The 25646-nt window shown below is 40.6% G+C and overlaps 2 protein-coding genes across 3 annotated transcripts in view; both read left to right on the top strand.

Annotated features, from left to right (window-relative positions):
• Positions 1-6100: 6100 nt before the first annotated feature.
• LOC119029470 (glutamine synthetase-like) lies at positions 6101-12331 on the top strand. Its single transcript, XM_037116293.1, has 7 exons — positions 6101-6950; positions 7825-7999; positions 8863-9024; positions 9127-9273; positions 9726-9853; positions 9984-10180; positions 11463-12331. The coding sequence occupies exons 2-7, from the start codon at positions 7831-7833 to the stop codon at positions 11764-11766; spliced, it is 1107 nt and encodes a 368-aa protein (XP_036972188.1). The 5' UTR covers positions 6101-6950; positions 7825-7830; the 3' UTR covers positions 11767-12331.
• A 3130-nt stretch (positions 12332-15461) lies between these two features.
• Positions 15462-25646, top strand: part of arrdc1b (arrestin domain containing 1b) — a 38029-nt gene continuing 27844 nt past the window's right edge. The window contains exon 1 of one of the 2 annotated variants that reach the window (XM_037116527.1): positions 15462-15670. In XM_037116527.1, coding sequence (XP_036972422.1) covers positions 15553-15670 — 118 coding nt within the window. In that variant the 5' untranslated portion in view covers positions 15462-15552. Of the gene's footprint in view, positions 15671-16117; positions 16164-25646 lie in introns of those variants that run through there. The other variant, XM_037116529.1, reaches the window with a different exon arrangement.

Below are 25646 nucleotides of genomic sequence, written 5' to 3'. Positions count from 1 at the left end.
CCGTGTCTCGCGACCTGAGCGCTTAAAGTTGGACGCGGAGCAACTTGGGCACGAGGACCCTCTTCTCCTCATCCTCATCACCATCCTCATCCTCCTCATCGCCACCGATCATCACGCATCCTGCAGCAGACCGCCGGCCCGGAGCTGTGCACCCCTCCATCTGGACCGTTTTGGGTTTTTTTGTTTTTTTTTTTCATTCGCGCCACCGGGGTCTCATCCAGCGGCGCGTGCGGCTGAATGGATCCCGCCGTGCTCATCTTCCTGCTGTACGTGATGATCGCGCACGAGCTGGTGTGCGGCTGGATGCAGTACCGCAGACAGAGCGCCAAGCCCCGCAGACCAACAGCTGGACCGCTGCTGCGCTCCAGGTGTGTGTGTGTGTGTGTGTGTGTGTGTGTGTGTGTGTGTGTGTGTGTGTGTGTGTGTGTGTGTGTGTGTGTGAGACATAAATGTTGAGATTGCCAGTGCTGCACCATAAAAAAAAAAAAAAAAAAAGAACCGATGATGATTTTTCTTAATGAATCTACACTGTAAGAGTCCGGGCCATATCCGTATCAAACCCTCTGAACATGTGAAATTGCTACCCTACTGTTTAAAAGGTGTTTCTGTGGACAGTCATTAAAACAGCAACCCTGTGTGACAAAGGAATAAGAAAGGGATGTAGAGAAACTAGCATGCCAGCCTCGTACTTTAACCGGATTGCCTCATACTTTTGACCAGATTGTTCTACCACTTTGAATTTACTTCATCTCTATGTGTTCATGTGATCACCCTGAGGCCGGGTGACATCACTTTCCTCTTTTTTTCTCAGTTGCTTTTTGCTTGTCAAACCAAAACATTTAATTCACACCAGACTGTCTGAAAAGAATCATGTTGACTGAACACGGGATTTGTCAGTTACCACCAATTCATTGTGCGATCACAAAGTACTTTCATCGCATCCAGGTAGCCTGATTTTCAGATGTAACTCCAACTCATGATTTAAATATTATTCAGTTGTATTCAAGTGACCTTTTTTTCCAGTTGTGTGGCATACACTAAATGCCTACTTGTAAAGTGAACCACCAACCATTCACCTCAGGCTATTTAAAGTGCTGTAAAGGAAATCATCAAACTCCACTGTGGACATTAATGGGTTAATCGTCATCATACATATTCATTTTGTGGAGTTAGACTTTTTACTCTAACCATTTCTTAGCCACATCACTGAAGTTTTTCCTCATGAGCTCTTATTATGAAACATGAATTCATGCCAAAGGGAAAATCCTTGAAGATCATCATTTCTAGGAGAAAGATATCATGCAGTGATTACAAAACTCCTTTGTTAAAAAAAAAAAAAAAAAAAAGAAAAAGAAAAAAAAGTCCACAGCGGATGCTCTCTTTAAGGTAAGTAAAATTAAACTGCGAAGACAATTATTAGGTGAATTAGGTTGTCAGATGGTCCTCTGATTGAAATGAATGAGGTAATGTGAGGTCACATGTAAGATATACATCTGGGTAATAGGACTGTTGTTATCCTGAGGACTATTCAAGTTAAAGTTCAGAAAGTTCCCTTTAACATTTGATCTGGTTCAAAGTATCCTGCTGTATATTCATTAGCCCTTTATTGGATGATGATAACTCATGTCTGTCAGGATAGTCATAAAAATCTAATGATCGGTTGTGTGAAAATTATGGAGCAATCTGAAAAAAGGGCACAAATAAGATACAGGACATAATCAGAAAACAAAGCTTAAACTTGTCCAGCAGCAGGAGACACCACAGATGTAAGTGATCACATTAGAAATGACTGCATGTACATTGAGGTCAGGCTGATCCAGCGTCCTGGTACTGTGCCCGCTGGCTGTCATGACTGACGGGACTCTTGGTGGAAGTGCGCCATTGTTGACACTGAAGCGTGTTTCACCTGTGCTTTTCCTGCCATTTAAGAAAATCTGTCTGCCAAGGGAAAGGCCTGTTACACACCGATGAGTAATAGTGTGTAGACACACAGTAGTACTCTGAGTGTCAGTGAGTCCTAAAAGCAAGAAATCAGTTAGCATGTTGGCACTTCTGGTTCCCTTGACTCAAAGTCATAGAATTTTTTGAATGGGTTTACAGTTTAGATTAGATTATTTTAGATTAGATTAGATTAGATTAGATTAGATTAGATTAGATTAGATCAGATTAGATTAGATTAGATTAGATTAGATTAGATTGGCTTTATTTATCCCACAACGGGGAAATTCACTTAATACAATAGCTCAATATGCAACAAGTACATGAAAAAGAATCAGAAAAATACATGATATGATGACATGATATAATCATTTTTTTTCCCATGCTTTCTCCTCTGTGCCTTCCCCTCCTTATCTCACCTGTCCTCCTCCCTCCTCTCTCTCCTCACCTGCTCTTCGTCCCCTCATTAGTGAATCTGTGTATTTAAGCTGTTGTTCCCCTTTCACTTCTTGTCAGTTTGCTGTGTGTGATTCCCTGTGATGCACCCTGAGTCTTCTCTTGTGTCCCCTCCTGTGTTTTGGATTTTTGAGTTCTTAGATTGTATTTTTGGATTTGAACTTTGTTTAGCTATGATATGTTGCTACAAGTTTGTTTATAGAAAATATTTTTGGTTATTGTGTAGTATACAAAAGCTCTTGCGATAAAAGCCATCAAGTCAAGCTTAATTATATCAAAGAACTGGATTTCTAAATTAACAAAAAAATAAGGCTTTAATAGGAAATGTTAACAAAAACTGACCGAGTATTTGTCGTGTCTAACAGTTATGGACAATCCATACATTTTGCACTCCATAGGTTTTGAGATTCAGTCCTACACTTTAGTCGCCTCTGTGTAAATCACTGTGTTTTAGTGTTTTAGAGCATTCATATTTGGGTGAGGGTGTTAAGTGATTTGTCTATTTGGAATTTTTATTTATTTATTCTTTTTCATAGGGACGATGCAGTTGAACATAGCAATACACAGAATGTAACTGATCTGCCGCACAGAGAGTTTAGAGCTGTTGCTTATCTTCAGCTCTTGTCTCTAGTTGTGCTTTTACATGAATAACATAATTGAAACATGCAGCTTTCAGTCGTTGGTCATAAAACCATAATACCATAAAATGCACATCGTGTTGCATCAATACACGTATACCCTACATCAGAGTACAATGAGCCAAAAACAGCTTTGTTCAGCTTTTAGCCAGGTTTGATTTTAGGTGGTAATATGTTCCAGAGATGACAGCCTTTCTAAAGGACCAGGCTGACTGTGCAAATTTAGATCCAGGATGTGACATTTTACAGTTGCCATTCACAGTTCTCCTGGTTACTCTTGTACTGTCTTGTCTTTGGATATATCCATAAAGAGGCTCTGAGGCTCAACTACTGATACATTTGAGAATACATTTGAGAAAACGTGATCCTCAAATGCTCCTAAAACATTTCAAAGACATTTCAGAGACTCATAGAAACCGCATGAGTGAGACCTGGCCCTCAGTCAGTGTTCAGTTCATCCTCCAGGTGTTGGATGGGGGTTGAGGTCAGGGCTCTGTCCTGTCCAGTCACGTTCTCCCACATCAATTTGGGAAAACTATGTCTTTAAACAGCTGGCTTTTTGTTCCGGTACATCGTTGGTTACTTCCCTTCATCAGAAGGAAGGGCCTGAAGCCAATTTTAAAAGTAGCCCAGGTTGGTATAAAGGAATGAAGACGGGGTTGGAAAAGTGCACGTCAGGCAACATTCCTGAAATCCTCTTTGATGTTACAGTAATTGACTGTGCCTCAGGCTGATTGGAAGGGGTGTGTGTTTCCTCACCAGCTGTGAACTTTGCTTCTTCCTCAGCACCCGGGTGTGTCAAGGTGCCTGGCGATCAAGTATCCAGTCAGTCAGGAGCGACAGAGGAGGGAGGGACCTGAGGAAGAGTGGGCGCATTGTGAGAAAGGCCTGATGAAGACAGAGGCCAGACACGGAGGGACGCTTGCTGAAGAATAACTTTCGACTTCATCTCCAAGTGGCTTCCGAGTCTGAACTAGTTGTCTGCAGGGCCTGAGCCAGTTCACCTTGCCTTGCACCGCATTCGCACATCTGGGCATTTGAACGGTTTTAATACTGTGGTAATTTCTGTAACATATGAGCCATTTAGCATCGTTGCCAAAAGGATTTAAAGTCTGATGTAAATCAAGATGCAGAGGGCCAAACAGCCGAGAGGATAAGATTGAAAAAAGGGCCAAAAATGCAGCATTTTTAGTCAAAACTACAAGGCATCGCGTGCCAGTCTCGTAAACTTCGTGACCATCATTAGATCACTATCTAAGCGTCTATCAACCTGTTTACTGTTGAGCTGCACGTTTCTCAAACATTGATCCAAGCACAGTTTTATTTTGTTTGTTTGGTCATGTTGCTAAAACAGGATCAGCTGTTCCCTTCAGTTATCATCCATCTAAGAAGCACTGTGTTAGCACCATGTTTCCACTTTCGCCTTTGACATTTTCCTTGTATGCTCTCTGTCTGTCAGTGCAGTCATCTATCAAATAAATTTAAAAAAAAAAAAAAAAGGCCATAAAACGAGCCAGAAACCACTCCAGCCAATCCAACTCTTCTTTTTGAGCCGATGGACATGATAAACCATAATTTCCCAAAAAAAGCCTGACACACCAAACTGAGACAAAGACAAAGTGCAATTCTGACTTGGTGGAAAAGCTGCTGTTACCGCAGCCCTGAGGCTGACACAACTTGGATTTCCTGAAATATAGTTTTGTGACATGTGTTTTCTAAAAATGACATTGGTATTTCTGGAATTTGTTTTGTGAAATGTTGTTGTGATTTGACCCTCAGGGCCACCGTCAAAACTGAAGCGCTTGGCCTGCTGGTGGCCGCAGAGTGAAAAATCAGGCGATGAATTGCCTGAGGACCATGAATGTGTGTATTCATTTGCAGGATGCTCTGACTGAGCTACTGAAGGTGTCTGAAGTGTTCTCTGGACATTTGTCCTTCAATAAAATCACAGAAGATTAAGAGTTCACTATATTATAGGTCTAATTAAATAACTGCCTAAATGCAGGATAACAAGATATTGATAAGAAGAGAATAAGAAAAGACACCCACCTTAAGGACATCATGTAGGCTATTGCAGTTCCTATAGAAGGTGCACTTGATTTGCTTACCCAGCTGCCCAGGAATGACATTAATATTATTAATTATCATTTTGTGTGCACATTACACCTACTTTGTGGCCACAAATTAGTATTTTGTGGCCATGAATTAGTATTTTGTGCAAACTTCTTCCACCATCTCATGTCTGGGGCTCCATAGTATCCTGTTTCTCTTGTACGTTGTAATTTTGTAAAAGATGCACTGGGCTGCAGTCCAGGAATGTTGCATGACAAGCTTGTTGCTCTCGACAATTGTGACTCACTCAGTTTGTGACTTCCAAAAAGAGCTCCCGTGCATCAAGGTGCTGTTACTGACTGATTACTCAAAGCACAGTTATTTAAGGGAGGGAACTGACAGACAGATCCTGTTCATCCAGTCACTGCAATCCTCGTGAAAATACACTGCAGACCTGATCCACTTGTTTGATCTGCTGATCACCACAAACACAAACAGAATTTTGTATTCATGCTCTGAACCAAAAGCTCATCCGTGCTTCTGCTTTCACTAAGTACAGTATATCTTCAGGTTTCAATAACACAAACAGCACTGAGCAACAGCTTTCAGTGGAGTATGAATGTGACATTAATTGGACAATATGTCTTATCCCCAAAACCAGCAGCACCGAGATGGCACTGCAGTGGCAGTCTACAGCAACCTGTGGCCTGTCTGTGGCATCTCTACTATTATATTTTGCCTGTGTTTATATTATTCCTGCATTTCTGATCTGCCGAGCGGGTGCCAGTAGATGCCATGGACATGCCACAGGTTGCCACAGACCGCCACCGCGGTGCCACTACCTGCCAATGCCACTGAGAGGATCTCGCTGTCTCTCCCCAACACGGGTCTTTACGTCAAGTGTATATCCATATTTTCAGTTTTTGGGATTACCAGTTTTCTAATATTTAGAAGTTTTTGGTCACCTCCTCTTCAACTCAGTCGGACTGACAGTGCTTTCCATAGAGCTACGCCGAAAGCATGGCTAAAATACATTAAGAAAACAAGGTCAGACAGTGAGTTCATACTTTAAAGCTCTCTAAGACCCTTAAGAATGTATCTCTTATCCAGTACAAAATAAGAATCACATTATTGTCTTTAAGGTTCATGTTTTTTGGATACAGCAGCACTTCCTGGCCCTTGAGGCCCCGTGCGGCCCAGCTGTGTGTGCACTTAAACACATCATCCCATGTGACCCATGTTCAGTTGTCGAATTTCTGCCCTCCTGCCTGATGTCAGGACAGCTAACCTGACGGAAAAGTGAACGTTTGAGCAGCTTCTGGTCTCTAATTGTGTTCACTGAGCCACAAGACTCTCAGCTCAGCAAACAGCAGTCAGACACTCTCAGCAGATGGCCTCTCTGGAACAGGTGGGTGCTCATTACTACTTCTCATGGGAGGTAATGTCCATCTCAGCTATGACCTTGTGATGATTTAACTGACTTATTGTCTTTTGTTTGTTTGTCTGTTTTAACATATAGAGGACAGAGGGAATGACTGCTGAGCTTGGCTGAGTTGTAACGCGTTGACTGCAATATGTTTTTGTCTTCTTTCGCAGCGAGAATCTGCCATTTTTCTAAAAGTTGTCATAATTATTTTGCTTAAGGATTAGATTTTTGTCTGATGAAAACGTCACACTCTTATGGAAACAAAGCACACGCCCACAGTTACGCAACAGAAAGCCATTGGAAGTCCTCTTACGTTCAGGTCATGTGACCCTGTGTCAGCAGCGTGGTGATTTGCATTCCAGTTAAATACACCGAACAGGTTTGGACAGGACGCACACTGAGCTGTCTCGTCAACTGTGCCAGAAGTCATCTGCTAAACAGTGAGTATTTATCTATCTATCTATATATTTAATTATATTCATTCTGTAAAACACCACAGTGCTGACTGATAAATACTATCTTTCTGTCTGAGTTATCTGTGGATCGAATCTTTAGTGATCAGAAGTAATGCAGAGTCTGATGCAACTTCGCTCATCCTGTTTGGACCAACAGTTTATCAAACACATTAGTAGGATTCAAATCATTTTGTGTAAGAGTTTTAACTTTGTGGTTTCAGGTAAGAGTGTAAATATCATGGTACAAGTAGATGTTAAGAGCTTTTACATTGTTAAATAAACAAAAGTGAAACAATGGATGTTTTAAATTATTATTTTTTTGTTCTATTTTTTGTTTCTGTGAAAGTGTGTGGAATTTAAAAAGGTAATATTGTAATATGACAAAGTTATGATAAAATGACAGTGAGAATTTCCATACCATCCGTGCACTCCATCACAATTTGGAGGCAAATATTACTTACTTTTTACTCACTACATTTTATTTTTGACAACTTCAGTGAGTTAGAGTTACTTTCATCAGTTACAATCAGATTTGAACAAAGAAAGAGCTTTCACTTTCACCATAGTAATATTTGAACACTGCTTTTACTTCTCACAACACTGCAACATTCACTGCTGCTCTCAGTGTTTGTGCTTCTGACTTGGGACACATGTTTCAAGTCCTGCAGGTTTCTGTCCTGACCAAACATAAATGTAGCTGACAAAGGACAGGAAACTGAAATAAAGTAGAACGTTGGTCTGGTGATCCTTGGTAGGAGTCCAGTATTGTGCAGGTGAATGGATGGAAAAGCTGATGTGTCACATAATGTAATAGAAAAAAATAATACCTTTGCATTATATTCTGCCTCTCTGATTAAAGGCGAGCATGGCGTCGGTATCATGCAGCTCCAGCCTGAACAAGGCTGTGCGCCAACAGTACATGAGCCTGCCTCAGGGGGGGAAGTGCCAGGTCACATACATCTGGATCGACGGCACTGGAGAGGGACTTCGCAACAAGACCCGAACCCTGTACAGCGAGCCAAAAAGCCTGGAAGGTAAATACAATGACAATGAGTTGATAAGAAAGTTTTTTTTGTTATAAGGTGATAGGTTTCATGATTTTATAACATGAAAATATCATGTGACAACAGTTAACTTTTCAAGATATAACATGATACTGACCAGTTCATCTTTACTTTTCTTTAAAACAAATTGTAGCTTTTATCCCAGGTTAGTCAACATAATTGTTTAAAAGTTCTCTACCATCCTTTTGTTCTGGTATAATCTAGTCAACTAAACCCACGGTCATGCTAAGTTCAACACTTTTAAATCTGTGTCTCCTTCAGCATGACTGACAGACTTCCCCAAGCCCCCATGTACTCAATAAATACTTCCATACAATAATACCTGTGACTGAGATCTCATGGTACCCCTGACATTTGTATTTTATTTTTTTAAATACACATTAAAACAGACATAGAAAGCAATGATATGAAGGCATCAGGAACAAACTGAACAACCAAGTCATGAAACACTGTACTGAGAGAATAAAGCACCAGTGAGATGAGACACAATATATTTCCCCAGTGCCCACAGTCAGTCGGTAATGATAGAGGAGTTAAACAATTAAATCTGTTCCTGCATTGTGCTTTTAATACAACAATGAAGGCCTCTTATAATTTGATTAAAGGGCATTAGAAGGTGCATGTCAACCAACCCTGCAAATGAGAAACATTAAGAGATTGCTGGGTGTGCGCACTGATTCCATTACTAAAGCGTTTGACAGAAATAGTTATAGGAATAGCTATGAAGAGGTTTATCTTGCTTAACCTGACAGTTGTGTCGTCAGTTCCTTCCACACAACACAAGTATAAGAGCATATTTTGATTATGACCTTTGGGTACATTTTTGTCTTCAGACATTCCTGAGTGGAACTTTGATGGCTCGAGCACATACCAGGCTGAAGGCTCCAACAGTGACATGTACCTCAAACCGGTCTGCATCTTCAGGGATCCGTTCACACTCGATCCAAACAAACTGGTCCTCTGTGAGGTCCTAAAATACAACCGTTTACCTGCAGGTACAATGTTCACATTTCCATCCATGGCCATGTCTTTTGTCTCATAATAACATTCAGGAAGTTCAAGACAAACGAGCTGATCTGATTTTGTGTCTTGACTAGAAACTAACCATCGACAGAGCTGCAGCAAAGTGATGGAGCAGGTTAAAGAGCACAGCATCTGGTTTGGCATGGAGCAGGAGTACACGCTCCTGGGAATAGATGGGCATCCGTTCAGTTGGCCCCCTAACGGATACCCAGCACCCCAAGGTGAGTCGGCAGTCACTTTTCTCTCCTGTCTGGTCACTCCGTACATGTGGAAATTCAAATTGAATTAAAGTTACTGCTGTTCGATAACACATGTTTATAAAGGGTTTTTGTAAATAATGGTAAATAATTACTTCTCAGGCAGAGAGGCTCAGGGATGAGGTTGCTAAGCAGCAGCTGTGCCTCCTACCTAACCCTACCTCACGTACCTCGCTGGTAGTCATGCCCATGCTCAGAGGACACTGATTGGTTGAACCGGTGTGTGTTCGACCACATGGCTTGAAGCCTTGCTAGGTGCAGTTTTAACTAACCATTAATAACAACTCACAAACCCTTTGTGAGTTGTTATTAATGAAAATATTTCGTGATGTTCAATTGTTAACAGACATGATTTTTTTCTTTTTTGTATAGGCTGTATTTTGCCTTAATATTCCCATCATGTCATCCACTTTAAGGACCTTACTACTGTAGCGTGGGGGCCCAGAATGCATATGGACGGGACATTGTGGAGTGCCACTACAAGGCCTGCCTCTATGCAGGGATAAATATCTATGGCACCAATGCTGAAGTTATGCCATCTCAGGTAAGCGCCACCTTTATTGTAAATCACAGTGGAGAGAAAACGCTTTCATGTCGACACGACTAGGCATTTTGGCCCTCAACGGTGTCCTTTTTTCCCCTCTTTTCTTTGCCTTTTCTTCCTCTGACTCCAGTGGGAGTTTCAGGTGGGTCCTTGTGAGGGCATTGAGATGGGCGACCACCTATGGGTTGCACGCTTCCTGCTGCATCGTGTGTGTGAAGATTTTGGGGTTGTCGCAACACTCGACCCCAAGCCACTGAAGAACTGGAACGGTGCTGGCTGCCACACGAATGTCAGCACCAAGAAGATGAGGGAGGAGAACGGACTGATGTGAGTGAACAGTTTATTTGAAACTTACAACAACAGTTACTCAAGACTGATTTAGGACTGATTATTGTACAAAATAGCTTTTTAAACTAAATCCTGCTCATGATGATTATTTTGTTTTCAAGAAATGAAATATACCCAAGAAGACGTTACTGTCAATTGAGTTCTTGAGCTCTGTATTTCGGGCTGAAGTTGACCAAGAAATATTAATGTTGTGGAAAACTGACTCCCTCAGAGTTGCTCAAAGATTGTGCTAATGTATGATCACAAATCTCACAATGGACTAGTTCACTTTAAAGTGTTAATACAATTCACCAACATTGCTGATTCGGTCTGAACAGAATATATTTTCAATACAATACAATTTGAATGTGCCCAGTGACATGAAGAGACTTCTAAGTGTGATGTACACTCCATAAATGGACCATGAGCATGTACCTTTTTTTTTTTCTTTTTTTTCCTTTTTTTTTTTTTTTTTACCAGATTAACATTTTGCAGTGACACATTTCATATCAACACAAATTCCTTTAAAATTCCTCTGAAATTTCACAACAGAGATTAGTTTCTCAGGTAATCCCTGAGTGGAATTTTCTTTCAAGACCAAATGTTGAGCTTTTTAAAAATGTTGAACATATTCAAAAAGTAAAAGATAAACAATAGAACTAACTTAATAAACACATTTTCTGTAAAATCTACAACTGAGAATAGCTGTAATTAATATTGTTATATGATGTTAGTCAAATGTTAGTGAATGTACTGTCAGACCAACAGAGAATTATCACTGTTTTGGTGTTATTTTACAGGCACAACAGGCAAAATTTTGGTGAAAAAGCTCTAGAAATGCCACTGTATGCTACCTTTCCACAACCAAACTCAAGACAGACAAAGTTAGTATTTAGCTGGTGAACCTAGTCGAGCATTTAGCAGCTGCAGGAGTCAGGAGTTGGTGGGGACCAAAAACAGAGCTAAAAGGAGAGAGTGGTTGTTGGATTCACATTCATGACTTGGCTTAGAAATAATGTTCCCTACACTAGCTTAAAGTCTTGTGTTGAGAATATAGACTTAGAGGGAAAAGAGGAATATAACTTTTTTCCTTAAATCAACAGCTTCAAAAACTTTTTGATGGTACTTGTAATAAATAGTGTGAGTGGCGTCTCTGTCTCAGCCACTCAGCCCCCCCATCACTGTGACAGAACAGAACAGACAAACCAAACACTGGTTCTTAGTGTCCATATTAGGGGAGGGTGAGATGACTGATGAACTGTCGATGTTTTCCTCTGATTAGATACATCGAGAAGGCCATCGAAAAGCTGAGCAAAAAACACAAAGAGCACATCGCTGTGTACGACCCACACGGAGGGCAGGACAACATCAGGCGTCTCACAGGTATCCATGAAACGTCCAGCATCGAAGAATTCTCTGCTGGAGTGGCCAACCGAGGCGCTAGCATCCGCATCCCTCGCCAGGTGGGCCAAGAGAAGAAAGGCTACTTCGAGGACCGCCGGCCTGCATCAAACTGCGACCCCTATGCTGTGACAAAGGCCATCGCAAGCACCTGCCTGCTTGAAGAAGAAGAAGGAAGCGAATAGGAGAAGGGAACCTGCTGTGCGGCAATTAAAGCTGTAGCGATTAGCTGATTAGTCGATCAAAAGATTGATAATTTTATCTAACTTTTGCTGATTCCAGCTTCTTAAATGTACTTTGTGTGTTTTTGACATCTTATTGACTAAACAATAACATTGTGAAAAGAGTTAACCTTAATCATTCTGAGTTTCACCTCTGAGTTTACCTGAGCTGAACACTTGAAAAACATCTCCGTGCAAGATGAAGAAATGTAGATTTACCGTCTGCTGTTATTTCAGTAACTGTCCTTGGAAGTGAGGAATCGATAGAATATACTGTACGGCAGCTTTGTCAGAACTGGAAATACGGTTACTCAGTTATGCCTACATGAATATTAGCCTATACCACATTCAAATGTTATTATTGCGTCTTAATGTATGTGTTTGGGTGAAATGAAATAAAGCGGTCCGACACTTGTTTGTTGTCTTGTCTGTTTGTCCATGTTGTTTGTTTGTATTGGCAGAGAAAATGTAATAAAAAAAAAATAAAAAAATAAAAAACAAGTCAAAATCAATTAATTAGATTTGGGCAATAAATCAATACAATATCAATACTGCAATGCAGGTTTAATAGTGGCTGTGCTTGAATTTGATAAAGGAATTTAAAGGTGCACTGTTTGGGTTCGGAGAAGAAATGTTAATCAGGAGAGAAAGATCTACCCTGACTGACAAACTAAATAAACAAACTAGCTTCATTTTCGTGACTGGATGAAGTGAATAAACACACAGACCTTAAAGAACAACACATATCATACTGTTTTACTTTGTTTCCATGTGGCGGACCCTGCCAACCTTTTGTAGTTTATCAGCAACTGTGTTCCGGAGGACCTTACTTTCTTCTGAGAACAGCTTTGTTTATTCACTTATGGAAAAAGGTTTGTATTATATCCTCATCGATATTGTAAATAATACAAATCTGCCTTTCGAGTTGAGCTTTCTGCATTTAAAAAGTTTTTAAGGCGGTGTTTTAATTGTTTAACAGAATCAACAGCAAATCATTTTTAATTTTTCGGTCGCCATATTCACATTATTCTGAGAGCGTTCCCTAAAGTACGAGCTGTGACAGCCACATGATTTAGTTACAGTATACGGTGTTTATCAGCATGGCACAGTTATTCTATTGGATTATTCCAACAAAATATCCTCAGACAACAATCACGTTGCCAAACCCACTACAACAGTGTCACAGATGTAAACGGCTACAGGCAAATGTCCACCAGGTGGAGCCACTAGCATAATTCTTATCTCAATGTGTCTCACCTTTACTGTACATTTAAACAATTGTGATCCATCTGTCAGAACCATCTGACAAAATGCCAGTGCCAAAAGTCTCACAACACAGTAGAGCCGTCTGTGTAGCACTCAGGGAGCGAATGAGTGACACATGCTTTAAAATGGATGACACATAAGATGTTTCGAGGCAGATCACACATGGATTAGAGCTGTCTAGTCCTTACACACTCAGTACTGGCATGGATTCTCCTCAGCCTGATGCTCAGTGTATTTGACATATGGCATTAGAATCTCATCCTGTTACTTCCCGACACACGATCCTCTCACTTTCAGCCCCGCCGTGTCAAAATGACTCATTATCCAAGCTGTTTGAGGGAAGGCTTTTGCAACATGAGTAAACAAAAAAAGGGAGGCATTTCTTTAGACCAGATCAGATGCCACCGCATACCAGATTTCCATGGATACGGGCAGTAACTTGGCAACGGTGGTGTTTGTCTGTCGCCATGGAAACATCTGTCTCAGAGCATTTCCGAGGAATATAAGCAGTCTGGTGACCTGATGACAGAGGGAGAGGAGGAAGACTTAGCGCCTTGATGCCTTTCTCTGTGTGCTTGATTTCATGTCTTCAGGAAAATGCAGCATGTTAGAGCTCCATGATGGAAAGTGGGAGCTTTTGTGCTGTGACCTTAAAAGGCATCACTATCATTACCAGTGTAACTGTCACATCTGCTCCAGCTGCTGATGCTGCACATTCAGACAGGAAGTACAGTCAGAAACAGGAAGTGTACACAGAGATGGGAGGAGTGTGAGCCATGTAAGCACAGTGAAACATGCCAAATTATATTGGTGTCCTCACCAAAATGCCACAGTGAGGCTCAGATTAGCTGGCTTAAATTCAGAGTGTGGTGCTGAAAGACACTTTTTGTCCCACAATGCAAAATGAATATAAACAAGCTACTCGCGGCCAACAGCATTATTTTCTGTTAGGAAGATTTTTTAAAAAATAATAAAACATGTTAAGCCAGCATTTCTAATTTGAAGAAGGGTATTTTTTGCAATGATGTAAGTGAGACTGCTGTATGTGTAGAGTTCCCCATACAACACAGACAGATTACCAACTTCCCCAAGAGGCTGGGAACTCTGTGTCAGTATGTCAACTGGTAATATGCTCAGATCTCGTTGGGGTCAAAGACCAGTTTTAACACACCTTTTATTTCCGCGGTATGCTTACATGTTGCACAATCCTTAATTAATGGGTGTTTAATCAAATTACTACATAGAAAATCTGGGATCTACTATTCTAGCACATAAAAAGTTGTGCATACAATGGGAAGAATGGGGCCTCCCTCAGCACTTTAGTCAAGTCAATTTAGGGCTGGAAATGTGTTTGTAATGATCATTGTCGGTGGAGAATGTGCCTAAAGAGATTTCTTAGAAAAAGAAAGTAACTACTTTCATTACTTCACAAAGTACTGTACATATATGAAACCTGCAGTATGCTGATGAGTAATACCATACAATTAACCACTATAAGATAGATTACATAACAGGACAAAGATTACATTTTGAGTGACCTTTCTTTGACATTTTCAAAAAGATTTCAAAACATAATAATCTTGAAATAGGATCACCAGCGGAAGCATGCACTTCCTTTGGTTAAGCAGGTATTTGGAGCTCTCTGTCCGCCTTTTATCAAGCTCTTTTTGAAGCAGAATTATGCAGAAATTAGCATTTTGTGCAGTTTGGCACCCTGCGACACCACTGTCATAAATACAAAAACGTATCTTGAAGTAAAAATGTCTGTAACACTGTGATCCTACCCTCTCCCTGAAGCTACATAGTGTAGTAACAAGTAGAGTCCAGGGCCTTGCATGAACCATGCCAGTTTAGTTTCGAGTTTGAATGATTTCTGTTGCTCGTCTGCAAAAGTATACAATAATCTTGCTCTGAAATTTAGCCTCTGTAAGTTTTCATAGGAAGTAGAGCCTTCTTGTGCTTTTTTTAACCAGTGTGGTGATATGTGATGACCTACACAGGACACTGGACCAGCAAACAACAAAAGCATCAGCATATAGCAAAACTGTAAAGGGACATGTTCAGGGCAACAAAGTCATGGTTTAAAGTCCCTACATGAAGTCCACCAAATTTAATTCCCTCTGACTAACGACTTTACTTCTTTTTGATGTTTTGTGTCGTCTGTGATGCTGGAGAGTTCGAGGGCTGCAACAGTGTGTTACAGGCGGGTTTTTACATTCGGTTTAGATGACTGAGAGTTTCACCCCAAATGATCCTGCAACTAAACCACACCAGAGTCCATAATCCCCAGGCTGCACCACTGAGCCTCCCTCCCCATCACTTTCAATGGGCAGTCACGGTGACGTCACTGGTCTCTGGGGGCGGAGGGCGGAGGGAGGAGAGGAGGGGAGGGGGGCTCGCGGCAGCAGGTGAGAGCGCAACGTCGCCTCCTCGCTGCTTTCAGACGCACAGCGGCTGAGGAGTGGAGCGGAACGGAGCGGAGCCATGGGCAAGCTTCAAGAATTTGACATTACTTTTACCAACAACAAGGTGGTTTACGGCCCTGGAGAGTCCATTAGCGGAACTGTGAAGATACGAACCGCGCACTCGTTGCAGTACAAAGGTAAGCTTCCTTTTCTTGACGTGTCTTAAACAGAGGGAGAGGAACATTTTCTTCTCCTGCCCCGGCGTGCCTCTCGCCGCCCGGGTCAGCGGAGCGCGCCGCCAAAGCCCAAATAAACTTTTCCTCCGCGGTGGTGGACGTGAAGAAAAGCGGAGAATACTGGATTCTCAACAGCCGCCCGTTTTTTTTTTCTTTCGGTCAATTCGGCCGCTCGTTCATTGTGTGACCGTGAAAAATGTGGTGCGTAGGCTCCATCGCGGATTTTGGTGGTGCCGCGCTGGGAGTGGACGGAGCGTTTCCACCCCTCCACATGGGGACGAGCCCGCGGCTGGTTGTGCCATATCAGGTAGTTGGTGTCGGCACGGCTGTCAGAATTAAAGCCACATCCTGGACCACGTCCTGCCCGTGACAACATGTTGCTTCCACGAATCGTTTGTGACGTGCCACTGAAATTGTGTGGGGATGACATGCAACCAACAAAGCACAACAACAGGTTGTTAAGACACTTAAGTGCTTTATTAAGACGAATTTCTTTTTTTCTAGAGCCTGGTAATGTTTCACGGTATGGAAAGGCATTTAAAGCTCTGGCTTCAAGCTAGTGGGAATAGTTGATAATGGGGTGTAAAGTAGGTTAGCAAGGTGGAGAGCAGCGTCTGGAGTGGCCGTGGAGGTACACAAAGAATCTATTGTATGTGGGATCCTTGTGGGGATTCTCGTCTGATAATAGAGGGCTGCTATCAACTTTAGCTGAAGCACTTTTTTTTCCAAAGGGAGTCTGGCACAGAGGTATGTTCATTAACAAGGACAGTAAATACTGCAGAGATGGCTTCTGGAGAGTGCAGTGATGCTGAGGTGAATTATGGCAACAAGAAACCTGTTTCCTCAATAGGAAGTCACAAGGAAGTGTTTACAAACAGTAACAGGTTAGTCCAGCATCTGTACGAGTGTATCAAAACTGGTACTAGTCCAGACACATTACGTGTGTGTTCAAACAGCAGATACATTGGTAGACCAGCTGATGGTCTCAGGTCCGCAGTTCCATATTTTAAGACGTGTGTTTTGGTCTAATTGACATGTTGGTGAAGTTACTCAGCAGCACCTCAACCTTTTTATGTCCGACATAGAGAGATTAATTTTCCATGATGCACAGGCTGACCTGAAGCAGATGGCGTTACAGCAGAGGTCAGCGCTCCTGCGGAGCTCTGTTACACTGTAAGGTCGCATGGATGCGGCTTGTCTCTACCTCACACCAGGCGTTACTCCCAGATTAAAGCATGCAGTGGTGGCTACCTTGGTGGGTGCAGGCTGTACTTGAAGCACACAGGCAGCAGGAGAGCTTCTTCAAATCAAGTGCAGCTCGAAGATGCTGAAAAGAGCGTGAAGGAGAGATTCTCAGATCACTGATTGAGTGTTTGGATCACCTACAGGCACAGGGATAGAAGCCTGTTTGTTGAACTTACTGGTGATCTGTACAGTTTCATTTAACTCCAATCTGTATGTAAAAACATGTTCCACACCTGCGACCAAGTGTGGAAAACTAAGTTCCAGCTTTCAGCGCTCTACACTCTGACACATTGCATTTAATGCTCTTTCAGCGGGACGTGGTTTTACATTTTTGACAAGATAAGCTAGATGAACATTAACAATGCCAAAACTCCAAACACATTTAAGAGGATTCAAAAAGTTAACACCATGTGACGGCTGCGGCTTTTAGCTGTCACTCTTGACACCTTGTCACCCACACCTTTCAACTTTGTTCCACCCAAATGTTAAAGATGGAGCCTGACCGATATATCGGTTGGCCAATATTGGCCAATCGCAGATATGAAGGTATTGGACATATATATTTTTTCCTATAAATGATGATATGCAAACGTTTTTTGATAGAGAAAAAGATGTTTGGGGTAGTACATAATTATTAAGAGAATATTGCTGTTTCAGTGCACCAGTGTCATTTAATAGTAACATTTAGAGTGTAAAATATCTTGCCTTCATTATATGTTTAAGGGATCATTGCAGATAATAGAAAAATAGATAAAGCGTGTATATTGGCCGCTATGTCAATATGGAATGTTTTACTCCCCAATGTTCATCGGCTTACAAATCCAGTATCGGTCGAAAAATAATGAAGTAATATTTTTTGCAGAATACAATTGTTGAATTAAAATACTGCTTTTTTATTTTCAAAAATGACTGCAGTGACAAAAGGATGCAAGTCTAAGCAATCCATGCACATTACATGTTTATATTCAAGTAACTTCTCATAGTAGCCGCATGCTTTGCCATGTTTGGCACTGAGGAGGTTAAAACATTTTCAACACATTTTTTTGTGAAATTGCACCTTTCCACAAAAACAATAATTATGTCTGTGTTCTAACAACCAAGTCCCTTTTGGCAGAAGGGAAAGATGAGATTTCTCTTTGTCTTTCTCAGTCAACAAAACTAAAAACTTTTCTCCACCTTCTGCATTGATAAATGTGTGTTTACTGTCATGCTGTTGAATGCAGGCCTCAGTGCAGCATCGGAGGGTGTTTTTCTCCTGTTTGTTTTTGTTGGCTTTTCTATTACAGCATACCGATGATTGTCTTGTCCCTCATAGAATGTTAAAATACACCAAAGGTTGGCTGTGAAATTGTGTTTGGAGACGTGATGTTCAAGGTGCTGTTTGTATTGTCAGTTTAAGTACCATATTCAGTCCACCACTGACTTCTGGGAGGAGGTACTCCAACTGAGTAGACCTACGCTCCATCTCAGGCTTTCAGCGTGTCCATTAATGTACTGTAATGCGGAGGCTGCATTATATGTCCAGTGACATCACCCCTCTCAACCACGGCCGCAGATGATTCCATGAATCAGATGGCTTGAATCATGCTGAGGCAGGGAAATGTGTGCTTGCAGTCTTTGTGCGAGTGTAAGAATTTCCTGTTTTTGTGAAGAGAAAACAAAGGAGTTGTTGGTTTGTTACTGTAAATATGGACACTTGTTTTCTGAACAGAGCAGGTTCTTCATTTAACCCATTTCCTGCATTTATTTCATTATGGTTGCCTTGCCAAGTAGATGAAGAACATGATGAGTCACATACAAATTCCCACATACAAATAACCACTCAACTCAGTCACCAGGATAAAATTTTACAGTTAAAAGTCCAGTTTGTAAGAAAAGTTTCATTCCCAGCCACCATGCCAATGCATCAGTATTTGACAAGTTAGGGATATATTGACATTTCTACAATATATGTCACATCGCTTTCACAATGAATGTATATGACTTTCATATCAGGATGTGGAGTGAATGGTGATGATGGAGGAGTTATAGGAGAGAATGCGTGCAAGCCAGTGACTACAGTTCAAGACTGTGTTTTAAAATTTGTTAGTGTAAAAACCACTGGAGTTCCAGCTTTGTTTGTTGCTCTGTTTTTTGAGATTTTGAAATTGAAAACTGAACATAAAGAAATGTAAACGTCACCACATAAAGAAATGTAAAGTTTCATCATAACCATGGTTTGAATGTACCCAGACAGTGGATAACTTTCAGTGGAAATGGCAACAAATCTTTTAAATTGAAGACTATTTTTCCATCCTGCTTGTTCAGTGAAGCAGATAAGCAAAATGTGACCACCAAGCATTTGCCTTGAGCACACGTTGGACTACTGAAGTGCTTAAAGTCGTTAATCAACAGAGTGTTAATCATCCACAGTTTGGTCCAGTCAGCTTTACCCTTTCCTCTTTAATGGTCGTGAGTCCCTGATGGTTGGTTTTTGAAGCAGTTATTTTGCTGCCAGAAATATGCTCAGCACCAGTGAAAAGAAGAATCCATGCTCAGATATTTTGCCAGAGAGCTGAGCTGGCCAGGAACATAAAGTTTCGTTTTTTGTCCTTTTTAAATGTGCGTGGGTCTGGGCTGATAAGTTACACTGGCTATCCTTTACATATACGTTGTGGAAACAAACAAACTGTTAGGAATCTTTTTTGATGTGTTATTTACATTGTGATGATACACTTATCAAGTCATATGATTAAATGAATACACAGTAATATTAATAAACAGATACACACTGTCTGAGAAGCTGAATATTGTCCACGCCAAATTCTCAGCCTCACTCTATGATTGATGATGGAGACCATTAGACAACAATTCTATTGATTAGCTTCCTTACACAGACAGTCGTTAAAGCAGAGTCATGAATGCTTGAATGGAAAAACATGAATAAACCACTTATACACATTACTTACACATAATGTTGAACCATGCACCACAACCCAGTTGAAACTGTTACTACTGAGGCTATGTTCATATTCCATGATTGACAACAATGAATGGAGTTGATGGATGGATTGGCAGTGTATTGTTGAGGACTGGAGTTTGCACGCCTTCAAAGACTAGCAATTATGTCTTTATTTCCGTGCTAGCAGGATGGCTTTGTGGATGGTAATGTCTAATTGATTGGTAGGGGTAGGGAAAAAAATAGGTTCTAAATGCATTGCACTTCTCTCTTAAAAGAGTATGTCTCAATGCAAAAAGTCACTACTTGGAAATTGAAACCTGATTTGGGTTTAGTGCAAATTTTGGCATACAAACTTGCTAAACTAGAATGATCATTATCTGGTGAAAGTCAGAATGTTACTCTATCACTTTCATTGTGATGTTGTCATTCACTGCTCTGCCTAAATACGTGTGTGTTAGTTTGCTAACCATGACCACTATTCATCTATATTTGAGTAGACATATCCACAGTCTTTCCTGAACTTAAACGGTACTGTGGTTTCTTGATTGTTGATGTTATCATACAGGGAACTTTTTACTTTTTGCTTTGGACTGGCATTATTTGTAATATTAGTATATTAACATGTGTGACGATTTAAAGATAAGTCGTTTTCAAATGACATTTTATGTTACTGATCTGGGATATCGAAAGAAAACACCTTCACTGAGAAGCAGGTGCTCCCCCCTCCTGTTAATGGCGATGAGTTATAGATCTGAGGTAGCAGGCGCAGCCAGCCTGTCTGTTTAGTCTCCTCTTGTGTTCTGCAAAGCTTCCTGGCTCTTCAAAGCATGTATAGACACCTGATACAAGAGATGTTGCTGTTTGGTTCCAGCTTGTATAGACATTTTATCACACGTGGGACATACATGTATTGACAGTTTACATCAGGCACTAACACTCAAACATGAAAAGCACAGTGCTGCTGACTGCAGCGTGAGGCAAGTAGGTTTAGCAATGAGTTTAACAGGAAATGAATCACTTCAAGTGAAAGTCCACCCGATCTGACTTCCAGTCTGTTTGTAGTGTTATTTATCTTTTTCTTCACTGTATATCTGAGGATTCCTGGCATGCGTAAATAAATGTGTAGTTCTTTTGTATCTCAGATGACAGTGGTGGTCTCAGTTTACTTTTCAGAACAGCGGAAACATAAAGTTCACTGTAACCCAATCATCATCTGTGGTAACACAAACCACCAGCTTTATGTAAACAAGACTAGACGTCCCTTAGGTTCACATGAAGCTGGCCACAAGCATGTGTATCTGTACACACACAGACACTTAAAAATTGTTTTGTTTTTATCTTGTATTTCGACTTGCCGAAAATGAATCACATGGTTAGAGTCACGTTTTTAAATGAGTCATTATTATATTAGCCATTTTTTGCAGTGAAGTCAGTGAATATCAGATGCAGGTATAACGTTACAAATCTAACCTGACACAGTTAATCTGTTGTACACAGCATCTAATTTTAGTTGGAACTCCAGCCTGCACACTCCTACTTTAACACATGAAAACTGGTTTACTTATTAGAAGTACTGTTCAGCCTTTGACAACAGCTGTTTAATGTGTTCTGTGGCTGTGGAGGGAGATCTCTAAAGTCTGAGAAAACAACCCCAGCTATACCATTAGTAAGGCTAACCCCAATGGTTCAAAGCTTTAAAGCTTGTACCATTGCCATGGTAATGGATATCCAAAGCTGTATTTGAATGATTCGGGGTTTGTTTTGGGGATGTTGTTTTTTTTCAAAGAGAAAGACTTTGCATCAGATGCACCAGAAATGAGAGAAAAGATACTTCACACAAAAGGTCATTTGTTTGTTTTTGATCACTACTTTTTTCAGTGACATGATTAAGTCAGCCGACTTTATTGAGGAGCAGTAAGAAAGTTGCTGGAGTACTTCTTTTAACTTGCTTGAGTGTGTTTACTTTAGTGAAGCATTCTCATTAAATGATTTGTCATTTTACATAAAATCTTAACACTTTCTGTAACTTGAAGACCTGCATCTTGTCTTAATCTGTGAGGTCCATGACTGACTTCATTTTTATTATTTTCTCAGTGTAATTGGTGCTGCTGTGTATATTGTTACAACTGTTTTGGAGGATGTCCTGGCAATCTCAGCGGGCAGTTGGCTGACATGGGTGGGTTGTTAGTGGATGTACACTCTGTCTCTCCCTTTCTACACCTTGCATTATTGTATTTTGTCAACCTTAGTTTGATGAATTACTTTTGTAAAACCTCGGGTCACAATATGCTCAAAAAAAGAGATGTTAATATGTAGGTTATGGTTTACTGTAGATGGAGTGAGATGAGCTTTTTTTGTGGTTGAGGTAACAATCTGGGGTCTGTTTTTTTTTGAGTAGTGGTTTATTGCTGATTAAGCAGCTTATTTATCGATGTTGTGACTAATCTCACTATTTATCCAAAGAAAACTGAGGTGAAATGGATACAGCACAGATCAATGAATGCAGTGTATGAGTATCTCTGCATCTGGCTCATGAAGACATCACTGCACACCAGGGTTCCCGTGTGAGTGTCTAGACTCAAGGGCCTGAGTAAATCATGACATCACTGCTCCCGGGGCGAGTGATAAGAGAACTGTCTGAAAAACACAAAAGCTTCATTGAAACCAGAGGACTGACGCATCGTGCGGACAGGTTTTTCAGCCTCCAAATAAGATCATAATATATTATTAATTTATTATGTTAAATGTTTTCATGGCTGATACTAATACTTCTCCTACTAGTACTTCAAATGTGATTACTGCTGTTGGTACTGGTGGTAATGCTACTTATACATTCTGTTTTTTATTGTAGGATATAACAATAGAAACAAAACAGACTTAACTTTTTAGGTTGTTCTTTCCTTTTTCGATAGGTGGTTTGAGCTGCCATGACCTTTAACTGCCACCACTTCATTGTGTTTGATTGCATATTTAGTACCCATTTTCTGTCTTCTGTTTCTATTTGTCCTCTTAGACTTTTGTGTCATAAAGGATTACTCTGTATGAAAAATGAAATTCGAGAGAAACAAAAGGGTTTTTAATCCCTCTGACTTTGGTGTCTGTTATCCAATAATGAGGAACGTAACACATGATTACTCAGTGAGAATAGCAGTGACTAAGACGGTCTCCATTCTCTCCAGCTGCCCTTCAGTGTGGGTGGGTGGCATCGATCCACTTGTACTTCGTCGGTCACTGTGCTGTGCCCATGGAAGTGGCACCGTCAGCTGGAAAATCTTGGCACCAGCTGTTCCCTCTCCCCTTGGACTTAGTCATGTTAATAATAACTATCCTTTGACCTCCATAATCAACAGTCATCCTAACCCCTCGGCTGGTTATCTAGGTCTATTATAAGAGGATTCTGTCTCATTGCCCCTGATAAGCACAGGCACACCCGTGATCACTCCTCCCCTTTCTCTCTCTGAAAAGCTGCCCCACTTCCTACATTGTGTAAAATGAGTTAACAGAGACGATGTCACTCGTCAGTGGAAGTGGAACAAAACGTTGATTAGTGCCAACAAAGAAGCTAAAGATAGAACACTCAGCTGGGCGTTAAGAAGTTAGTTTATGGTTATACTGTGTACTATGTTGTGAAATGTTACACAATGTGGTCATGCAGGCCCACATGGCAAATGGATAATTTCATTCCACACTTGATTTAAAGCTACACTCGTCAATATTTTTAAATAACCACACTCAAGACTGTATGTAGTGAAAGAGAAAGTAATCACTTGCCGACAGTCATATACAATTACAACTAACCGTCAAGCTTTTAGCCTCCTTTTTTGTCATAGTTTTTGTTTAACCTATATGTACAATGCGCTTCTCTTAAATGGCTCTCATTTCCAGCAGCAGTCAGTTCTGATAAGCACCACCATACTCTGACCCGCCCAGCACTAACAGCAGAAGAAAGATAAAGTCGGTTACTGCTTCTCAAAAATGTGTGGGGTTTTTTTGCTAGTCATGGATTATTCTGAGCTAAAATTAGTTATTGCAGCATTGATTTATCATCAAACCAGATTAATGCGATGGAGATTTTAAAAGGAAAACTCAATTGTGCAATGTAGGCTTTGTAATAACAGCAGGCAAACAGGATGTGGCTTGGGTGGATGCTTTAGAGGATTGATTTGAGAAACCACACGATATAACTCAGTGCATATTCCAACTTTTATAGCCCATATTCAGAGTTGAACCTGTGTATGTGGTGTGTTTGTTTGGCCCAACTTTTGAGAAGCAATCCATCAGAGGTTTCAATCATCATTACATCTTTCCCCACAGCCTTGCCTACATTTTTAGACGAAGCATGTCTTTTGCCATAGTTAATTCATTCAGTCATAGTCCCACACCTGTGACTGGCGCATGCATGTGTTTGGCTTTCAGAGCGCTGTCAGCTCAGTGGAAACGTGTTGATGGGATAGTTGTCAGTTTGGTTCACAGAACAGAGGGATGAGCATTCAGAGGTATTAAAATCAACACTTGCCCCTTCATCAGAACTAGGGCTGCACAATATGGTTAACAAAAATAAGTCATATTGCAATTATTTGAGAGTATTATGATTGCATTGTTCTTCACCATTACTTGCATAATTTTCAATTTCACTTAAAAAACTTTAAGGCTGGAACAATCACATGATTGAGTTAGTTTAGAATCAGCAGCAATGTTGATTAATCATCATTTTAATCAGCAAAGTTGTCAAGAATTCCCATGTTCAGCTTCCCAAATGAGGATTGTGTTACTTTTCTGCATTTAATATCATATTTAAATGAAATGTTCTTGTGTTTTGGACTGTTTAACAAAATAAGCAATTTGAAGTGTAAACGGACAACTCCCATCCCCACTACCACTCTCTAAACCTGTGAAAGAAAATAGAAATGGTGCCAAGCTGCCAGCCTGACTGGATTGCCAGTCAGCCTGGTGGCAGACAAAACAGCATTGTGAATCAAGGTTCTAGGCAACCAGTCTTGACATTCACTGTGCAATCAACATTTACCTCATAATGAGAAGTCAAAGCAAAAAAAGGTGTCTTATTGCCATCTTAAAGATCACTTCAGTGGTTCTCGGCACTGGAAACATCAAGCAATTATAAATGCATTATTCAATAAAGAAATGCAAATTTTTTAGAAATTTTTTTCTATTATTTTCGACATTGTTTTTGTCTTGTTTTATCAGGACATTTGTTAGCTACACAGACTGTTTGTTAGCTACACAAACATAGATTCTCTGCTTCCTCTCATCGATGTCACTTCCATTTTTCTCAGATCCTGACTTCTAAACTGGAGAGTTGTGGTTGTGACATTGTCACTATTTTAACCAAGATATGGGTGTCAGCATGCATGCGCTAATTGTTTCTTAGACGTGGGAAATTATGTTTGTGGCAGTCTTAAATGACCAGTAATTTGTGTTTTGAACATGTATTTGTTTCTTAGTTTTTCAGCTCGTTGGAGACAGCAGATTTCAGGTCTGTTGTTCTGACATGGTTTTAAACAAGACCAGGGCCATTGGCAGCTGTTATTGTTCACTGGAAAAAGAAAAGGTCACCACATATGAAAACCCGTGGAATTGTGTATCTCTCTATAAAAGCAAGGAATCTCTGTGTGTCTGTGTATTGCCTCAAATATCTCTGCAGATCAGGATCAGACTGAGCGAAGATTTTCAACATGGCTGCTGCGTGGTTTGAGGGTGTGCAATGTCGGATTTGTTTGGACTACAATTATA

Source organism: Acanthopagrus latus, chromosome 12 (assembly GCF_904848185.1).
Source record: "Acanthopagrus latus isolate v.2019 chromosome 12, fAcaLat1.1, whole genome shotgun sequence".
Taxonomy (NCBI): Eukaryota; Metazoa; Chordata; class Actinopteri; order Spariformes; family Sparidae; genus Acanthopagrus; species Acanthopagrus latus.
This window is presented reverse-complemented; position numbering and strand designations above follow the sequence as displayed.

Coding starts and splice junctions, on each gene's coding strand:
- LOC119029470 (XM_037116293.1), top strand. CDS start 7,831: ATGGCGTCGGTATCATGCAGCTCCAGCCTGAACAAGGCTGTGCGCCAA. Junction 9,274..9,725: donor CGGATACCCAGCACCCCAAG/GTGAGTCGGCAG, acceptor ATCCACTTTAAG/GACCTTACTACTGTAGCGTG. Junction 10,181..11,462: donor AGGGAGGAGAACGGACTGAT/GTGAGTGAACAG, acceptor TCCTCTGATTAG/ATACATCGAGAAGGCCATCG.